General features: G+C 34.1%; 1 protein-coding gene across 2 annotated transcripts in view; it reads right to left on the bottom strand.

Annotated features, from left to right (window-relative positions):
- Positions 1-19527, bottom strand: part of PSMD14 (proteasome 26S subunit, non-ATPase 14) — a 78936-nt gene that overhangs the window by 26712 nt on the left and 32697 nt on the right. For both annotated transcript variants that reach the window (XM_084891561.1, XM_084891560.1), the window contains 4 exons: positions 11935-12006; positions 11599-11718; positions 8717-8787; positions 7551-7701 (listed from right to left, as the gene is read on the bottom strand). In XM_084891561.1, coding sequence (XP_084747687.1) covers positions 7551-7701; positions 8717-8787; positions 11599-11718; positions 11935-12006 — 414 coding nt within the window. The remainder of the gene's footprint in view (positions 1-7550; positions 7702-8716; positions 8788-11598; positions 11719-11934; positions 12007-19527) is intronic.

Here is a 19527-nt window from a genome sequence, read left to right as displayed (position 1 = left end):
GCCATTTTTAGAGTCACGAAACTTTGTTAAAAAACATATAATTAAGTCTTAAAGTTTGGCATGATTTTTTAGTGTACACATGTAGTCAGTCTGGTATAGGTGTTTAAATGCTTGAGATACTTTGGTATCAGAATCCTGCCCAAGTTAGAATTCTGGCTCTATCACTTACTAGGTAAGTGATCTAGTGTAAGTTATTTAAGCTCTCAATGTCTCCATTTGTGCATGAATGACACCTCACAGAGTTGGTGATAAGATTAAATAAAGTAATAGCTATGTACCTGTCCCATAGTTACTAGTGTTACTAACTGTGGCAGTCATAGAGTTGCCCACCTCACATTTCCTTTCAAGAGAACCTGCTGTGGAGAACATAACTGACTCAGAGCCTCCAGGTGCTGTACCTTTAGGTCCTCTGGGGGTTCACCCCGGGTCATGCTTCCCTTGGGCTGCTCCCAGCCAATGACTGAGCAACAGGGGTTCCAGGCCCTAGCCATTCCTGCCAAATAAGGGATTCCTCTAAAGGTGAACTTTGCCTCAAGGACTCCCTGCAGTCTGGCTGAAACTTTCTAAAAAATAAGCTGCAATATGATGTTCTTCCTACCCAGTCCAACTTTCCCTTTGTCTTCATCAGGATTAAACCTGTACTGCTGCCTGAAGGTGTTAACCCTAGTGATCTCTTGCACATCGAGTCCCATTTTGGCATCTGCTTCTTGGAGCACCCAAACTGACACAGTAAACAAAGCAAAGGACAGTGTTTAAAAAAAGCTATTCTCCAAACCAAATCGGAACTATGAATTTGGCATCCACAAACACTTGGAATATGAAAACATCAAAAGGAAATCAGGGGGAGACACTTAAGGTCATATATTCCTTACGAAAATTCCTATTTAAAATAAAAATAGCATAGTTATACTGAAATTATCTCTTTTTAAAAATAACAGTATGCCTAGATTCTCAACGTTCCTGCAAGATAAATATTTCTAGACTTATACATGACAAATGCACAGTGAACTTAAAAACTGAATTCCGCAGGAGACTACTAATGAGCAATAAGAGACCTGATCATCTCTGGTCATTGGTCTGATACCAACAGCGCACCAATTCTACCTAGTGGCTATTCTGTCAGCCTACATAAAATGAGTGGAGTCCACTTTTCTCTCTAGTAGACAAACTAAAGCAAGACAACTGATATGTTTATTGACAGTTGTACATAAAGTAAAGGAATAAGAGGCTCTAGAGACTAAAAGCTGGGCTTGACTACATTAGCAAGGTGGTATGGAGGGTGAATGAGGGGAATAAAGGACTTACATGCATTTGTTGTGCTTTAACATCACCTTCAAAGACAAATGCAAATATAGCCTTTAAACTGCCATTTCTTAAAAGGCAAGGTCATTTTCGTAGAAAAAAAATATATAAATGTCAATTTATTTTCTATGTATCACTTTTCATATTTTTATTGCGCTTATTAATTGATTGTACAGAAATTATCTTGTCTAATGTTCTTAATAACTAAGAGGCAGGTATTAGTATTCTCAATTTATGGATAAGGAAAACAAATATCAGAGGACTTGATGATACCACTATGATTTGTTACTGACACAGCATGCCAAAGCCAGTACTCTTCATCACCAAGCTATTTGATGTAACAGTTATCCTAACACAAAAACAAAAAACAAAACAAAAAACAAAAAAAACTACTATTAGATTCAGTTACTTGACAGCAAGGTTTGAGTCATAATCACCATTGAATATCCATTTCCTAGCGACTCTCTGGCACACATAATATGGTACAGAATAAATATCTATTGAAATGTGAAACACTTCAAGAAAGCATTTTTGGTATTATTTATATTATTTTATACTTTTCAGGTTTATTTTCCCTTCCAAAAAAAGAAACATTATCTATAAAAAATCTAATCACAAGCTTCACAAAAAATACCAGTTCTGAATCATAAAAACTGTTTTATGGCATGCTGAACTGAAAAACTCAAACATCACTCAAGCACTGACCTGTGTTTAATTTGAAATAAAAACTGCAGAAAATAAAGGTATTTTAAATGTAAAAAAGTGGCAGTAGGCATATATTAATTAGTTTACTAACAGATAAGAATAATCACTGAAGATTCAACTATGTCTAAGAAGAAAATTTACCACTATAATCAATTCTACCCTCTTCAGGAAATTACAATGATAACAACATAAAAACTGCCAAAACTAAGTCCTAGGTCCAGAAATATCTTCATCTTATACAATAAAAGGCTAATTTGCAAATTGTCCCCTCGACCAGGAGTTGAACCAGGGGGCGGGGCCGACCAGCCAACAGCCAACAGCCTGTGGCCCTCGCCCCCCCCCCCCCCCCACAGCGGCCCCACCTAATCTGGTGGGCTGACTGGACCCCACCTGTGCACAAATTCGTGGACGGGACCTCTAGTACTTAGTAAAAGATAATGTCAAGTCGTTTGAACATCTTAAACAAATAATATATATAGATTATGAAAAGGCCTCTTAAACAAAGTCATGTTCCCATTTGCTGGTACAATACAGGCTGGTACAGGGAATAGATGTTACTCTTGTCTCCAGTGTTTAACTGGCATACAGCAGTAGTCTGTGTCTGTTGAATTAGTGACCAGGGATTAGACTGGAGAATGAAAAAGCATTATAGAAGCAAAAGAGTGAGTAGATAATATGCTTATAGATAATGGGACACTAAGAACTGTTAGATTTATATGAGATTTATGCTTCTTAGAATTGTAAACAAAAAGCCAAAACCGGTTTGGCTCAATGGATAGCGTGTTGGCTTGGGGACTGAAAAGTCCTGGGTTCGATTCCGGTCAAGGGCATGTACCTTGGTTGCGCGCATATCCCCAGTAGGGGTGTGCAAGAGGCAGCTGATCGAATTACTGTTAAGGCTAAGGTTTGTGAACAAGTTAGCCTCACTGAGCTTGTCAATTCGTATGTTTAATAAATGAGTCTATAACTCCTCTAATGTATAAAAAAATACTTACTAAAACTCATAAAACTGCAGTTTTTTATATGCTGAAAGCCAAAGTGATAAGTGACCACTGACACATCCATTCCTTGATTTTATTTTATAAAAATTTCTTTAATAAACTACTTGTGCCAGACAATATATAAATTCCAAGACATGAACGTTTTTACCCCAAAAGAGGCTCCAAAACACAAAATGGTTTTACATATAATACATTTAATTACTTCAAAGACCAGAATTTTAATATAACATATTCATTTTCCTCTTCATTAGCATGCCCCAGAGAAATATGCTGGAAAACAGTAATTGCTTAATAAAAAGTAGCTGAATTAGAAAAGCATTCCTAAATTCATCAGGATATATAAAATACAAGGGAAAATTTGCAATTCTTTTATAGAATGGAAAGTTTTCATTACCTTCATCTTCCTAAAGTGAGCAAGTTGGTAATTAATTTATAGACTTGTTCTTATCGAAACTTTCAGAGGTACTCACACTTTTAAATATGCTTGTTGTTAATTCTTTTAGGTAACAATTACTTTAACCTTCAGAAAATAAAGTACCATTTATTGCACACCTATTATGTATGATATGTGTACACTAATCATACATATATCATTTCATAATATTCACAATAAGTTACTAAAATCCCTATTTATGAAAAAATCTGAAGCTCAAGAAAATAGGTAACTTGCTCAAGGTCATGCTGTAAAGAAGATATAAAAATGGAATTCTAATGTAGGTCTGTTCCCAGCGCCTGCGCTCTTCATTACTCTATGTCCTCCCTGCCTCTACGACATTTAAAAAAAATAACAAGCTAAAACAAAACTATTAGTTGAGTAGTTTAAAATCTCCATTATCTTAAAACTTTCCAATACAAAATGTCTTGATAAATATATGCCCCCTTGTCCTGAAAAAGGCATAAACTTCTAACTATCTGCAAATAAAAGGTAAGGTCTTATAACATTCATCCCCTAATTCTTTTCTCCTATATTTGTATTTACTTTTCAGAGCCCCATTTTTTTTTTGGTAAAATGTTTATTTTAAAAAGTACAACAAAAACTATTTTATATTCTAATGAATCTGTGAAAGCAGAATTAACAAAGTGCCACCTGGAATGGTATTGTTCCTACATTCTTCCCCAGAGGTACAAGCTCTTCTTTTCTGAGTACTGTCCTGTCCATCCCTCAAAGCTCAGTCCAAATTTCATCTATTTTGTGCATCCTATACTCATTTCTTCCTTCTTTTAATTTAATCTGTATTTACTATGCTTACTATACAAATACACTTTTTTTTAAAAAAATATATTGGTACATACAAGGTTCCAAATAAGTATTTATTGGATTATATCTGTCCCTAGTAACCAATTTAATACTTAATTTACAGAAACAAAGCAGTATCAGTATAATTTGTATTCTATCAGTATGCAATGTAGGATTATCAGCATATAAATGGCATATTATCTGGGTCACAAATAATACCAAATGTATATAACTAATTTTTTCAAAGAGACAAAGACCATTTTTTCTTTATGTGGTATCCCAGAATCATTAGCATACAGGTATATTGGATTTACTCAAGAAATACTTACAGATAAGCTGATCTGCAACTAGATAAATATTACATTTTAAAAAGTCTATTGAGACATGGCTCGTGTGGCTCAGTCAGTTGAGCATCAACTTGTGCACCAAAAGGTTACTGGTTCAATTCCTGATCAGGGCATATGTCTGAGTTTGAAGGCTTTCTCTCTCTCTCTCTCTCTTTTTCTCTCTCTCTGTCTCTCTGTCTCTCTCTCTCTCTCTCTCTCTCTCTCTCTCTCTCAAAGTCAACAGAAATATTTTGTTTTTAAAGTCCATTGAGTATTTCTGATTATATTAAATAAAATATTTTCAAGGAAACAGATACGTATTTGGACTAAAAAGTTATTAGTGTTTTGTGTCCTTTCTTAATGTTTTTAAAATAGAGAACAGACACAGACAGGAGTTAGCAGGTAACATATGAACATTTCACTGACAGGAATTTTGATAAGAAAATGAGTTCTCCAAAGTAGTAATAATTATGAATTAATTGTGATTACAAAGAAAGAATCCATGCTCATCACTCAAAAACAGATAATTTTGGGATTCATAAAAATTGAAATATAAAAATATACAGGAAAGAGGTATTTAGTGAACCTAATTTAAATCATTTACATATAGACTGCCATTTTTAACTCTAGATCTACTCATTGCCTTATTAAATATTTTGACAGCTTTAAAAAAGTAAGTGCAAGTAAGAGGAAGGCAGAGTCTTATATTATTCAGTTTTTACAAGTTTATATTCTTAATACTTCAACCAAGAACATTGGCCATGGATATACTAGCATTTAATTTGGTTCATAGTTTTAAGAGGGCTTGACACTGAGAATCATAAATTATAACCAGAACCAGAACCTTATAGATGAAGTTACTTAATTAACAATGAAGTAAATTCTTATTTCAGGTAATAAAATTGTGAAAATCTATGTTAGGTACAACAAGTGATGTGAATCATCAATGATACATACTTATACTAATACAAAAATTTTCAAAAATATTTTATCGCAAAATTAGACAGTAATACTTGTTATTTCATAATTTTAGATATTTTTAACTACTATATCTTACCACATGACAGCAGTCATGTGATACAAGTATTTTTAAATACAACACATTCTTCTAATATGAATTATGATTAGTTATAAACAAGCAATACAAATTCCAACATTGTATGATACTTAAAACTGGTTTAGAACTAAAACTGCCATTTAAAAAACTATATGCAAGATAACCAAAAATAAAATACATATTCATTTACTTACATTCTATTTTGAGAATGCTTTCTTTTATTGCATTTAAGCTTATATTTTCCTTTTCAAAGTAGCCACCATCACATAAAACAAGTATCATAAAAAAATTTGTCACAATAATACAAAATAAAACTCTAATTATACTTAAAATTAAGCTTCAATTATTATTTGTAAATATTTTGGTAGAAAAACTTAATCAGATAATTCTGTTGTTACATTTCTAAAATAAGAATCATTACTTAAATAAGTTGCCAAAAAGATGTTAATTATCAGAAAATTAAACTTAAGAAGTATTATATTGTACTTTAATTTAAAAAAGTAAAAACAAAATTCAAGGATTTTCAATTCTTGAATAGATATAGATATAGATATATTACTTAAATAATAATATACTTAGTAAAAAAACAAAAACAAAAAAACAAAAAAAAACCCCACCAAGTAAATAAAATGAAATACTGGTACACAGCAAGCATCTGTAGTTATCTATTCTGAATTGCCTAGTATGTATATCAGCTATTATTATTGGTTTTATGGCTAGTTTTTGCTTCTGAAAAGCTAAATCACATCTAATAGGATCATGATTTAAAGAAGACCTCAATTTTATTCATCATAATAATATGATGTCAGCAAGTGTTTAACTTTAAATTCATGACAGATAAAAACTCTATTTTAACAGCCAGATTTAGTTTTTTGAGCTGGTGAACAGATGTTAATGTAATCTGCAGTACTATCATACTCCAGGTCTAATAGATAGCAAGCTAATATTTACTTTTAAGTGCTCTAAAAATAATTTAAAAGCTGCATAAAAAGGATTCCATAAATGTATTGTGATTTTATTTTAACAATTATTCTACACTACAATGGAAGTACATGCTCAAACAAGACACCTCAGCAGTATTTTAAAGCAGTAACCACCTAGCCAATTTCTGTATGTTCTGTAGTTTTTCTAATCCACTCTCCCTGTGGTTGAGCAAAATCGAATTGCCTCTCACATTTGCAGACAGCTCTGTGAAGGTGATAATAGAGCTACTCCCTGCTGTCATGAGGCAGGAAATAGGAAAATGGCATATGGGGCTAGAAAGAAAGAAAGAAAAAAACGAAAGAAAGAACAAACGAACAAAAAAAGAAAAAGAAAAAAAAAACTAAACAAGAACAAAAGATTTTGACAAAGAACAACTATAACCCAATATGCTTTGCAAGTTAATCTCTTTTCAGAATCATTTAGCATATTGAATCATTCATCTGGGTCTTCAATCCAAAAATGGGAATGATTGCTACAAAGTCTTTGGGGCAAGTTTTCATTGTCTAAAATATTTGGAACATACAACTCCAGAGCATTTCCTGCACAATATCTGTAAAACAGAGCTCTTTAACTAGATTTTTTAAATGTGCTAATCTCAAATTCCCTATTTTTAAATAAAGAAAGGAAGTGTAATATTTATTAAAATATTTATGAAATGTGTATAGCAGGCTTTTAGTATGGTTTAGCATTCCTAAACCTATGAAATAAAAAATTTAAAGATAAACATTTATGATTAGGCAATAGCTGATTAAAGTAAAAACAATCTCTAAATAATACCAAGACACACATATAAACTTGTACTTTTTTTTCTTTTTTAAGTAACCAGTCAGGGGGTTTTGTGTAATTAAGAATTCTGCTTTATAAATACAGATTTTTATTTAATGTGGCTGCAAACAGAATGTGGCAGTAGATGCTAATAAAGACAGAATCTACTCTACCTTTCCTTTTACACTCTGAATGGGATCCACAACCACTGCCACAGCTCTCTCCGACAAGGCTTCAAAGCTCTGCTGCGTGTTGATATCCACACCAGAAAGCCAACAACCAAAGCCAGGGTGACTGTGATACCAACCAACAACCATCTCCGGTCTGAAACAAAGAGGGCATTCAGCTGTTCAGAACAGAACAAGGAATACATTTATGATATGAAAAGAAACAGCACACTAACAGGGTATAAATTAAGAAGAGATGATAAACACACAGGTGTGAAAAAGCACCATTAGAAACACTGATAGCATACACTACATTGTCCAGAAAACATGGAAATGTAAGTGTGATAAAGAAGTGCTATCATTAAGAGATGCACATTAGCAGTGGTAGATAAGGCTTTCAGTTTTTCACCTTGTTACCACACTTTCTCAGAGCCAGTTTTTACCCTTTCAGCATTCAAGTAAATATCTACTCTTTAACTCCTTAGCTCTGGGAGTTGGATTTTTCAGGCAGAGTATATTTTTAACAATGGACACCAGGATCCACTGTTGTGAAAGGATTAAATATCAATTAAACCAGCAGTAGAACTAGGAACTCAGTCAAAAACCAATTTGCACTGATCTGCTCAGCTGCTGAGCCTTTTGCTAACATTAATTTTGAAGTTTTTTCCACACAGTAGAAGAATTTGAGCAAGAGAATGACAACTATTGAGAGATTTAATCTGGGGGGGCAGAGGGGGACGGACGATGGAAATAACTCAAAGAATATTTGGATTTTATTTGCCCTGTCTTTAAAACTCATATGCCTACAAATATAAATATTCAGAATCTTATTCGGTTGCAACTCTCAAATACATGGAACATAAACTCTCTTTCAATTATCAATGACTAGAGAGTAACTCCATATGCTAACCAGAGGGAAGCTACAGCACAAGCTTACTATGTGATGATTGAGAAATTTAACATGAAGCAGTTTTCTGATTGGCAAATTTCTTTGATTCTAGATGAATGAGAGACTAGATAGGTGGTGTCTAGCACTGACAATGATACTTTTACATTAACTACATGGCTTTTCCCACCCCCTAGGAATGATATTCATAAACATCCAAAATTTTGAGTTATGTTTCTGAAAATATTTGCCATTATTCCTTTATATGATAATTTAAAATACTTACCTTCCTGTCTGCTTCAGCATATCCAGCATTTTGGCTTGGAATACTGGATCAACTGCCTCCACACTAACACCCTGGATTAAAAAGAAAGAAAAATAAATAGCTTTTATAATTATTGGGGGGGGACCCCACATATTACTACAATGTAAATTAACAAAAAGCTACCCAAGAAATATTAGGTATATTATTTTGAGATATCAAAATAATTTTATAGGTTTTTATACCCATATTTGATACCGGCTCTTGTCATTCAATTATAAACCTTACATCAATAAAGCTCCTAAAATCACCAACTACCAAACTTCTTAGTTAAGACTTAGTTAAGACAATTTTCAATTATAGGAGAGACCATCTTTTTCAGGTTCCTTTAAGAATTTATGGCCGTGTGTGTGTGTGTGTGTGTGTGTGTGTGTGTGTGTGTATGTGTAAAACACCAAATAATTGAATTACTATTAGAAAGCACAATTCCTAATGCTGCCATCCTTTGATAACTGTTAAGCATAGCAATAAAAGTTCTACAATTATTCAACTATTATAATAATAAAGTTTCAAGTATTTCCCCAATAATGTAAACACTCTGAAGAAAGAAATTTATTAGTACCTCAGAGTTGCTTTTAGGGTGGGTGGGTAGATTGGAAAAAGAGGAAGTTTAGTGCTTCAGTTAGGACAACTTGTTAGAATAGGTAGTTGGAGGGAATTAATATACTTTTGAATATTACCTAAAGTATAAGAGCATTCGCACAAAAATTTCCCACTAGATACATACTATAACCAAGTCTTTTTTTTTTTTTTTAATATATTTTATTGATTTTTTTTACAGAGAGGAGAGAGGGATAGAGAGCTAGAAACGTCGATGAGAGAGAATGTGCCCGCAACCAATGTACACGCCCTTGACCGGAATCGAACCTGGGACCTTTCAGTCCGCAGACCGACGCTCTACCGCTGAGCCAAACCGGTTTCAGCTTTAACCAAGTCTTTTAAAAGCTGCATTATATTGCTAGTTCAACCAAAAGAAAATTTCACAACCTGAACTATCTATCACAGGCATTCATACTATCTCTTCAGTGATAGATCATTGCCATTATAGCTCGAAAAAGGTTTTCTTCTAATTTCAGGAATTTAAGTCTAATCTACTTAAACAAACTAGTTAATATAATATAAACACTTCCTTCCAACCAAAACAAATAGTATTTTGAATCTTGCATACTCAAGCTCCTACCTACAGGCTAAGAAAGGTTTTTTTGTTTGTTTGTTTGTTTTTTTACATTTTTAAAGGATTGTTAAAAAAACAAAACACAAGAAACACACACACACACACACACACACACACACACACACACACACACGGATATGAGGCAGAGACACATGTCTTTACAGAAGATAGCTATCTCTCATGCCAGAAAAAAAACTTTTAAATTCTACACAGAGTAAACATGGAGATCAAAATCTTCTATTTTATATTGCCAAACAAGCACTTACACAGAATATTAAAGCTTAAGATCCCTTTATTATAATGAATAAGCATATAAGAATCACATGTAAGAGATAAAACCAGTTAATTTTATTCTTTTCCTTTTTTCATTGTTTAAAGTATTACATATAGTAGTAAATATATCTTCTTTTTAAAACCAGTTAATTTTGTGTTTAATATATTCTGACATGAAAAGATAGAGATACAAATAAGAGTCTAATATTCAAATCTAAATCTTTAGTTAATATGTAGTGTATTTCTCTATGTCCAATGCACAAAATAAATATAATGGAAAATCGGCAGATCCAAGTTAGTTTACCTCATTTCATGTTTTTCTATATTTTGCACTGTTTACAAATAAACTGCATTCTGTAGCAACTACTCCATTTAAAATACTTATTATAAACACAGACACACACATACATTGCAATATTTAAAAATGAAATGTTTTTCTTTAGCATCTATTTTATCAAAACATACTTACAGAAAAGAACTTCAAACAGCAAACAGTTTAATGAAAACAATTTCTTTAACCTAGATATTTTATAAGGTTCAATAAGAAAAAACATCCATCATAAAAAATATACACATTATATTTTTCTAGGCAAATAGACGAGAAGGATATGTGTGTTGTTTTTTTGGAAGGTAAGTAGAATAGTTATTGTCTTTTGGCCAATTTCTTTATATCAAAATACATACCTATCTACACAAGTCCAATGCACTAAACAAAATAAAAAAATAAAAAATAATTGACCCAGAGAGAGTAAAAATTCTAAACAGTAAATGACTTTTAAATCTGTATGAATTCTGTTGCTTCTAAACAAATTACCATGCCTAGGCAAAAGGACCAAAGCTTACCATAAATTTTTTTGTAACTTAACATTTTTAATAGGAAAAGTTCAAGAGTCGTTTATCACCATATATGGAACATTTAAAAAAAGGTCATATTTCAAAAACAATAGGACCAAAACATGAGGACTAGATAATGTATGTAAATGAAAATCTAATTAAGAGTCTGAAATCTTTTGAACCAAGAGTTCAAACTGATATTCTACTATTTGAGGGTGACTAATTTATAATAAACCCAGTACGCTATGCTAGTTTAAGCTAAAGGTATGAACCAAGGAATTTAATGTTAGCATTATTCAGTTCATGGGTCTACAGGGAATGATGCACTTAAAATATAAGTCATTTAATTCATACAATAATTTAATTCAATAAATTATTAATTCATGATGAATTTTAATCTTATGAATTTTTCCCATCAGGAAGAGAAAATAGAATATGATGAATGTTATTTGGCATAGGAAAATCTTATGATGAAGAGAAAATATGATGAATATTATTTTGCATAGGAAAAGTAAAGAGAAAAGAAACACATTTACTTACAGCAGGCAACCATAAAAGTACTTACTGTTCCTGACTGTGGCATAGCAAACACATCAATCACTCTGACGGTGTAATCGTCAACAAATTCTCCAAGCATCAGACCCATAACTTCCATTGGAACTCCAGCACGACCATGTTTTAACATCTGTAAGAGGAAGATATGTGGACACAAAGCTTTGAGATCTTTATTCTTTTAAATTTAAAAAGAACCTATTTTAGTTTCAGTGGAAATAAAATACTCTTATTTTATTGATGTATTGTAGTTAAAACAATAGTTTGTCTGAGAGGATTAAGGTGACAAATATTCCAAAGTAAAAGAAACAGAGCTCTCTTAAAACAAATTATTCCATTCAACACTTACTTTTAACAGTGCCAGGGAAGAGATATAGACTTGTTCTGCTGTGTCCACTGCAGGAGCATCTGTAGGTGGCCCCTAGAAATAAGCATATCAATTATAAACACACAGAGTTTATGAATTTAAAAGTAAAGTTACAATTTGATTGGTTTTAAGAGTTTTGGGAAAATATGTTGTATCCTTTTATTCAGGTACAACACAAATAATCAAAACAAGTTTGGGATATCAAACCTGTAGAAAACAGATCAAACTTAGGACTAAGGCAAATGTCCAATGGACATAAAGCTTAAATCTTTCAGCAGTGCTAATCTATCTCCACTCCAAAATAACTATAATATACCAATTAGTCATATTTCTCACCAAAATGTGAAGGCAAAATACTGTCAGACTAGCATGATTAACTGTAAACAGCAAATTCTGCAAGCTTGATTTTCAGCATGTACAATAGATTTCTTTGAAAATAGTAGATACAGTTGGGAGGTGGGGGGGGGGGGGGGGGAGGGGACAAAAGACTTCTAATCCCTAGGTGAAAGAGCTGTGAACAACATACTCTATACTTCACCTGATGAAGTTGTTCCCCTCCTCCTAAACAACAACAATTTAACACAGTAAACCCCAAGTGTGAACAAACTGGGTGAGCCTGGCATAACTAACATGAAAACACTTCCAAAACCTAACCACTATCTTTAAAACAAGTATTAAACCTATTACAGGCTAAGGAAGGTCTATGTTTCTCCCTAAGGATTCCATCTTCATCAAAAGCAACAACCTCTTTTACTGTAACATTCTGTGGCATAATTTATATATAGTCCTTACCCTCAAGATGACTACAATCTAATAAATGTAATTCCACATAGAAATTTTTTAAAATTTATTTTTATTGTTGAAAGTATTACAGAAGTTCCCCTTTTTCTCCCATTGACCCTCTCTACCACCACCACCCCCGGCCACAGAACTATTGTGTGTCCATATATGCATATAAATTCTTTGATTAATCTCTTCCCTCCCCTTCCCCTCCTTGTGAAATTCCTCAGTCTGTTCCTTGCTTCTATTTCTTAGGATCTATTTTGTTCATTAAATTCCACATATGAATGAGATCGTGTGATTCTTGTCATTCTCTGGCTTATTTCCCTTAGCATAATACTCTCTCTCCAGGTCCTTCCATGCTATATCAAAGGGTAAGAGATCCTCCTTTTTTACAGCTGCATAGTATTGCATTGTGTAAATTGTACCTACAAGATGACTACAATCTTATAAATGTAATTCCGAAAATAGAAAACCTTTTTCCCCTTAATACTGGGCAGTCTAGGAAATTAAAATGAAATGTGACTTATAATTGTTAGGTGCAGTTTTGCTTAAAGTTCCCTTTCCTTGACATATAACTGCTACAAACTATGTAACAAACATGTTAGCTTTCAAAATTATGTCAACACTCTATCTTGCTCTAACAGGTTTGCTCACTAAAATTAAACAACTGCTTTACTCATTACATTTCACACTTATAGGTCTATGTATACTTTGTGCTTCTTCTTGTCTATTTATATGCTAAATTCTGTGATTTGTTTTGTTTAAAAGCTCATTAATATTTACTGGAAGCATCCTAGGTAATAAAAGTGTAATATGCAAATCAACAGAATGGCAGCCAGACATAGGAACCTAAGTAAGGAGCGAGGGGTCCGGGACTGTGAGAGGGTGTAGGCTGGGCTGAGGGACACCCTCTCACCCCAGGGCACGAATCTCATGCACTGGGCCTGTAGTTAAGAATAAAAGGCCCTAAAATAAGTTTTCTCTAAATATAAGAATCATACAAAAATCACCTGTTTCTGTATGTACAAGTGGAAGAAAAATTCAAATCCCTTAAAATTTTAAATATTAGGTATAGTAATAATTAATGTCATTTTCTAATACTTTTTTAAATCGAATTTATTTAAACAATACAACAAAATTTAATCAACAATATACAATAGTTGCAGTTGTTTTCTACTACTTGTGCCCAACGCTCAGGAAGCATTTTAATCCCTCTGTTGTAAAATTCTTGTGATTTTGATGCAAAAAATTCGGTCAATGCATTTTTGAGGCATTCTTCATTATTAAATTTTTTTCCAAGAAGAAAGTTTTGCAAAGAATGAAACAAATGGTAATCGGAAGGGGCAATATCAGGAGAATATGCAGGTTGAGGGAGAACTTCCCATTCCAACTGGCGCAGTTTTTCAGCAGTGATTCTTGCAGTATGCGGTCGTGCGTTATCGTGGTGAAGAATTACGCCCTTCCGATTAATCAGCGCGGGTTCTTTTTCTCTTAAAGCTTGGGCTAACCTTTCCAATTGGGCATTATACACTGCACTTGTAATGGTTTGGTTAGATGGTAAAAGTTCATAATGAAGAATTCCTTTAAAATTCCACCAAACACACAACATCACTTTTTTCGCATGCAAGTCAGGTTTTGGCGTGGGCTGCGGAGCCTCATTTTTGTCCAACCATTGAGGCCGCCTTTTCAAATTAACATACAGCACCCATTCTTCATCTCCGGTAACAATTTGCTCTAAAAACGGCAAACGGCTTTGACCAGAGAGGAGCGAACTGCAAATTGTGACTCTTTGATTACGGTTGTTGTCGGTCAACTCATGAGGAACCCATTTTCCAAACTTTTGGACTTTGCCAAGTGCACGCAATTGATTGGAAATTGTTTTTTGTGAACAATTTAAAGTTGTCGCAAGCTCTTGTTGGGTAATTTGAGGATTTTGCACCAAAAGAGCTTGAAGAGCTTCTTGATCAAAATTGGACACACGGCCTCAACCACTCTTGTTGTCATCTAACGAAAAATTTCCCTCGCGAAATTTCTCAAACCAACGCTGGCATTTTCTGGCGCTAACTGCATCTTGACCAAGAGCACTACAGATGTTTTTTGAAGCCTCACTTGCTTTTCTTCCTAATTGGAACTCGTAAAGCATGCAGTGCCGAATATGCTCTTCATCCGCCATCTTCTTAGCCCTAGTTTTGCAACAAAAACCAAACCAAACACAAACTTTTTCAAGCAAAACTTGTTAATTGCACTTCACACGTTCTGTAGATACCACGTGTTTGAAGGTTATGTCAATTCAAGTCAACTCCAAGCAAGATTTTAAACGAATGTAAAAAACGACATTAATTATTACTAGACCCGATAATAAATGCCACATAATAACTTAAAACTGACTTAATTCTTTATCTATTCTCACCCAATACAGCTTTATCGCTTGCATTTCAAATATATATGAATCTCAGAATGAAAATTTAAGGTAAGTTAAAGTGCTACCATGCCAAAGTATTTGCTGAGATCACCATCATATAAAACATGATAATTTTGTTAAAATAAATATATTCATCCAAGAAAGTTAAGAAAATGTAAGAAGATAAGAGCAGTAGTAAAATTGTGATGAGAGGTTTCAGGGAAATAATACTCTAAAGTGAGGACAGTGAACACTATATTCATAAAAAGTATTTCTAGGATTCACAGAATCTTAAAATACACATATGGAGAAAGAATTTTAAACTGGTATCTATACTACAGTTATTAATACAAGGTGATCAACTTGTCAGAAAATATTAAGAAGAAAAACAAAGAATAGCCCTGGCCAGGCAGCTCAGTTGCTTAAAACATTATTCGGATACACCAAGGTTGTAGGTGCAAACCTTTGTAGGGACATATACAAGAATCAACCAGTGAATGCATAAACAGAACAACGAATCTCTCTTTCTCTTTCAATAAATAGAAAAACAAATAAACAGGGAAATAAAACAACACACCATCACTGAAACATATTATTGACAAAATACAGAAATTATTTCTGCCATCAATAAAAGAAGAAACACTGTTCTGTTCAACATTATATGTAAACAGTACCTAGCAAGTGCCTGGCACATAATAAGAGAACTCGAGTATTGGTTGAAAAAATTGAGGTATTGCAAACCAATGTGGCAGAAATAAAAAATACCCACCCAGAACTCCCTGTGAGAGAGAACAAGTCATATGTAAGTAAATTTAAAGATCCTTAGCTACTCTCTCACTATTTTCTTCTTCTTAAAAAAAAAAAAAAATACTTTTATATGTTTTTATTGATTTCAGAGGAAGGGAGAGAAAGAGAGAGATACAAACATCAATGATGAGAAAGAATAACTGATCACCTGCCTACTGCATGTCCCCTACTAGGGAACATGCCTGAAACCCAGGCAGTGCCTGACCGGGAATCGAACTGTGACCTCCTGGTCCATGGTCGATGGTTAACCACTAAATGACACCAGCCAGATCACTATTTTCTTCTGACTCAGAAACCTACTACCAGAAAACATGCAGCAATGTTCCTACTATATGGGTGTTGTTTTTAGTGACAGCAGTCAGTGATATTTTCTGCTGCTCCTTTCACTCCATGACTACTTTATTACTTGATCTAGTTAGACTAAATTTTCCAAAGAGCTTGGCAAGAAGTAGCAGTGAACTGTATCAAGGAAGGAAGGGAGGGATGGAAGGATAGATGGATGAATTCCAGTTCCAGGCAAGACCCTGGAGACCCAAACTCATATGGGGAGAAACTGGATTGTCTGGCATTGGATTGGAACATGAAGGTGGCTTTCAGAGGAGCTTGAAGCAATTGCCAGGCTGGCAGGAGAGGACAGTTAGGGGCAATTGGGTCGGCAGGGGAGCAGTTAAGTGTTGATCAGGCTGGCAGGGGAGTGGTTAGGGGGTGATCAGGCAGGCAGGCAGGCATGCAGCTGGGAGCCAGGGGTCCCAGATTGAAGAGGACACCCCCCCACCCCTGTGCACGAATTTTGTGCACGAGGCCTCTAGTTTAAGTAAATAAGCAGAAATATGTGCATAACAAGAACATTCATGATAGTTCTTCTTAAAATAACCTATAAGACACAGACTTCAATGTTCGCCAGAGGGGGGGAAAAAATTATAGCTCTTAGGGATATGGCCTTTTTAGGCCAGTTCTGGACTGTATGCAAAAGATTCCACTTTAGAAATTTCTTCAGTCTTAAAATCTGAGCTATCAGTGTGGGGAAATGGCTTAAAATCATGATATATAGTAAGGGTTCAAAAGAACTTGATGTAACTTGGAAAAGATTCACGGTACAGAACAGTGATCTTCAAATGTAAGAAAAGTTGTCAGACAAAGTTCAGACTAATAGTTCTCAAGGTGCAGTGCTTGAACCAGACGCAGCATTGGCATTATCTGGGAATTTGTTAGAAATGCACCTTCTTGCTAAAACAGAAATTTTGGGGGCAAAGCCCAGAAATATGGATTTTAAAAAAGCCCTCTAGGTGATTCTAACGCTCACTAAATTATGAGAACCTCTGATTTTAGACTACATAGTTTATAGAACTATGGCTAATGGAAAAAGCTTATATTTGTCCAAGCTATCTAAAGAAGAGTTGAATTAATGAGAGCCTTGTAATAGGAGTTATTAAAACATAAGTGTTCAGCCGAGACCGGTTTGGCTCAATGGATAGAGCATCGGCTTGGGGACTGAAGGGACCCGGGTTCGATTCCGGTCAAGGGTGTGTACCTTGGTTGCGGGCATATCCGCAGTAGGGGGTGTGCAAGAGGCAGCTGATCGATGACTCTCTCTCATCGATGTTTCTAGCTTTCTATCTCTCTCCCTTCCTCTCTATACAAAATCAATAAAATATATATTTTTTAAAATAAAATAAATAAATAAATAAATAAATAAATAAAACATAAGTGTTCAAATTTATGAACATGTTATAGAAGGGTCTCAAACATTTGATAACTGTTCAAGTCAGATGATATTTTTGGGTTCTCTCCCAACTCAGCAATCATTACATTGTTTCCCAAAGAGACAAACAAATCCAACATCTTCAAAATCAAACTTACCAAGTTTCTCTACAAACTAACTTTCCCGACTTATAATTTTAATCAATTGAGTAGTCTCAAACTAGAAATTTGTACAAAATTTTGTTGACTCTCCTTCAGTCCTCATATGGAATATATCACAAAGTTTTATCAATTCTTTTGTTATTCTGGAGTGACAAGAGATTTCAAAAAATATTCATTTAAAAAAATTTTTAAGAAAATACTATCCAAAGAGTTCATTCCTAATCAAGTTTAGAATATTTTGCATATGTACCCTACCCCCCAAAGTTATGCTGTATGTTAGAATATTAAAGACTCTAAGGAAAATTCTGGAGTGGAAAAAGATCTGTTTATCTTTATTTAATCTAAAAAGTTTTCTGAATCATTCCATGGGCCACACTGTCCTCTCAGAACAAATCCAGAGTTTCTTTCTCAGGCTCTGAAAACATTTATCATTTTTTTTCAAATGTGAAGGCTTTTACCACTGTGCCTAGCACTTGTATGGTTAAATGAAAGCTTCAAGAAGCTTATGATGTAGTTAGAAAGGCAGACACATTGGCATAGGTTACCAGAATTAAAATGCAATTTCTGACGTCCAGTAGTGTGCTCTTCCCACAATAGCATGCCTTCCTATTTTCAGATGCCCAAAAGTACTTTTATTCTGAAGGCTTAGTTCCTTTCCTTTGTTTATAATTTTAGAATCCTCTGCTACCTGGAACCATTTCCTATTAAAGATATAGGATGCTGTTCCTCCACAAAAGCAGTTAATATGCCCACTGGGAACAAAGGACACCACCATATATTTTCTGAAATCTGGATGGGCACATTGGGCTTTGCAGTGAAGAACTGTATTTACTTATAGAATAGTTCATACTCTACTATAAAAACAAAAACAAAAAGCCTCTTTATTAAAACACACTGTAGGAAATTTAAGTCACACAAAATCACATGTAATGACAAATTCTATGCATCCTATGCATAAGATTAAAAAAAAATATGGCCCTTGTCGGTTTGGCTCAATGGATAGAGCATTGACATGCAGACTGAAGGATCCCAGGTTCAATTATGATCAAGGGCACATGCCTGGATTGCAAACTCAATCCCCAGTGTGGGCGTGCAGTAGGCAGCCGATCAATGACTCTCTCTCTCTCTCTCTCTCTCTCTCTCTCTCTCTCTCTCTCTCTCTCTCTCTCTCATGCCTGGCTGCAAGCTCAATCCCCAGTGTGGGCATGCAGGAGGCAGGAGGCAGACGATCAATGACACACACACACACACACACTCTCTCTCTCTTTCCCCCCCTCCTTTCCTCCCCCCACCTTCCTCTTTGAAATCAATAAAAAAACAAAACACTTTTAATCTGAATAAATGTAGAGAATTTTAATTATTGCAATCATCTTTCTTTTATTTACTTCTCCTTATTTTCTTATTTTTCCATCACCATTTATGCCCACTATATCCTATCCTACCACCATTCAATCATCTTTCATTCATTAAGAATTTATGCTCAAGAAACTAAGCTAAATGCTGGGTAAACTAAGGTGAAAATTGTATGAAATTAATTAAATGAAAACCTGGGCTCAAATATTTTTGAATTTTAAAAATTAGCTTAGATGATTACTATTATAAAAAAAATTAAATAATAGAGAAAATGTGTTTGGTTTTTTCTGGTGCTTAAACAATAGCATATCTCTAAAATTATCAGCTTATACAGTGTGTGAACTATTCAAGTTAACTCTGCTGACCTT

Source organism: Pipistrellus hanaki (assembly GCF_964339955.1).
Source record: "Pipistrellus hanaki genome assembly, chromosome: 8".
Classification (NCBI taxonomy): Eukaryota; Metazoa; Chordata; class Mammalia; order Chiroptera; family Vespertilionidae; genus Pipistrellus; species Pipistrellus hanaki.
Note: the sequence above shows the minus strand (reverse complement) of the source record. Positions and strands in the feature narration are given on the sequence as shown.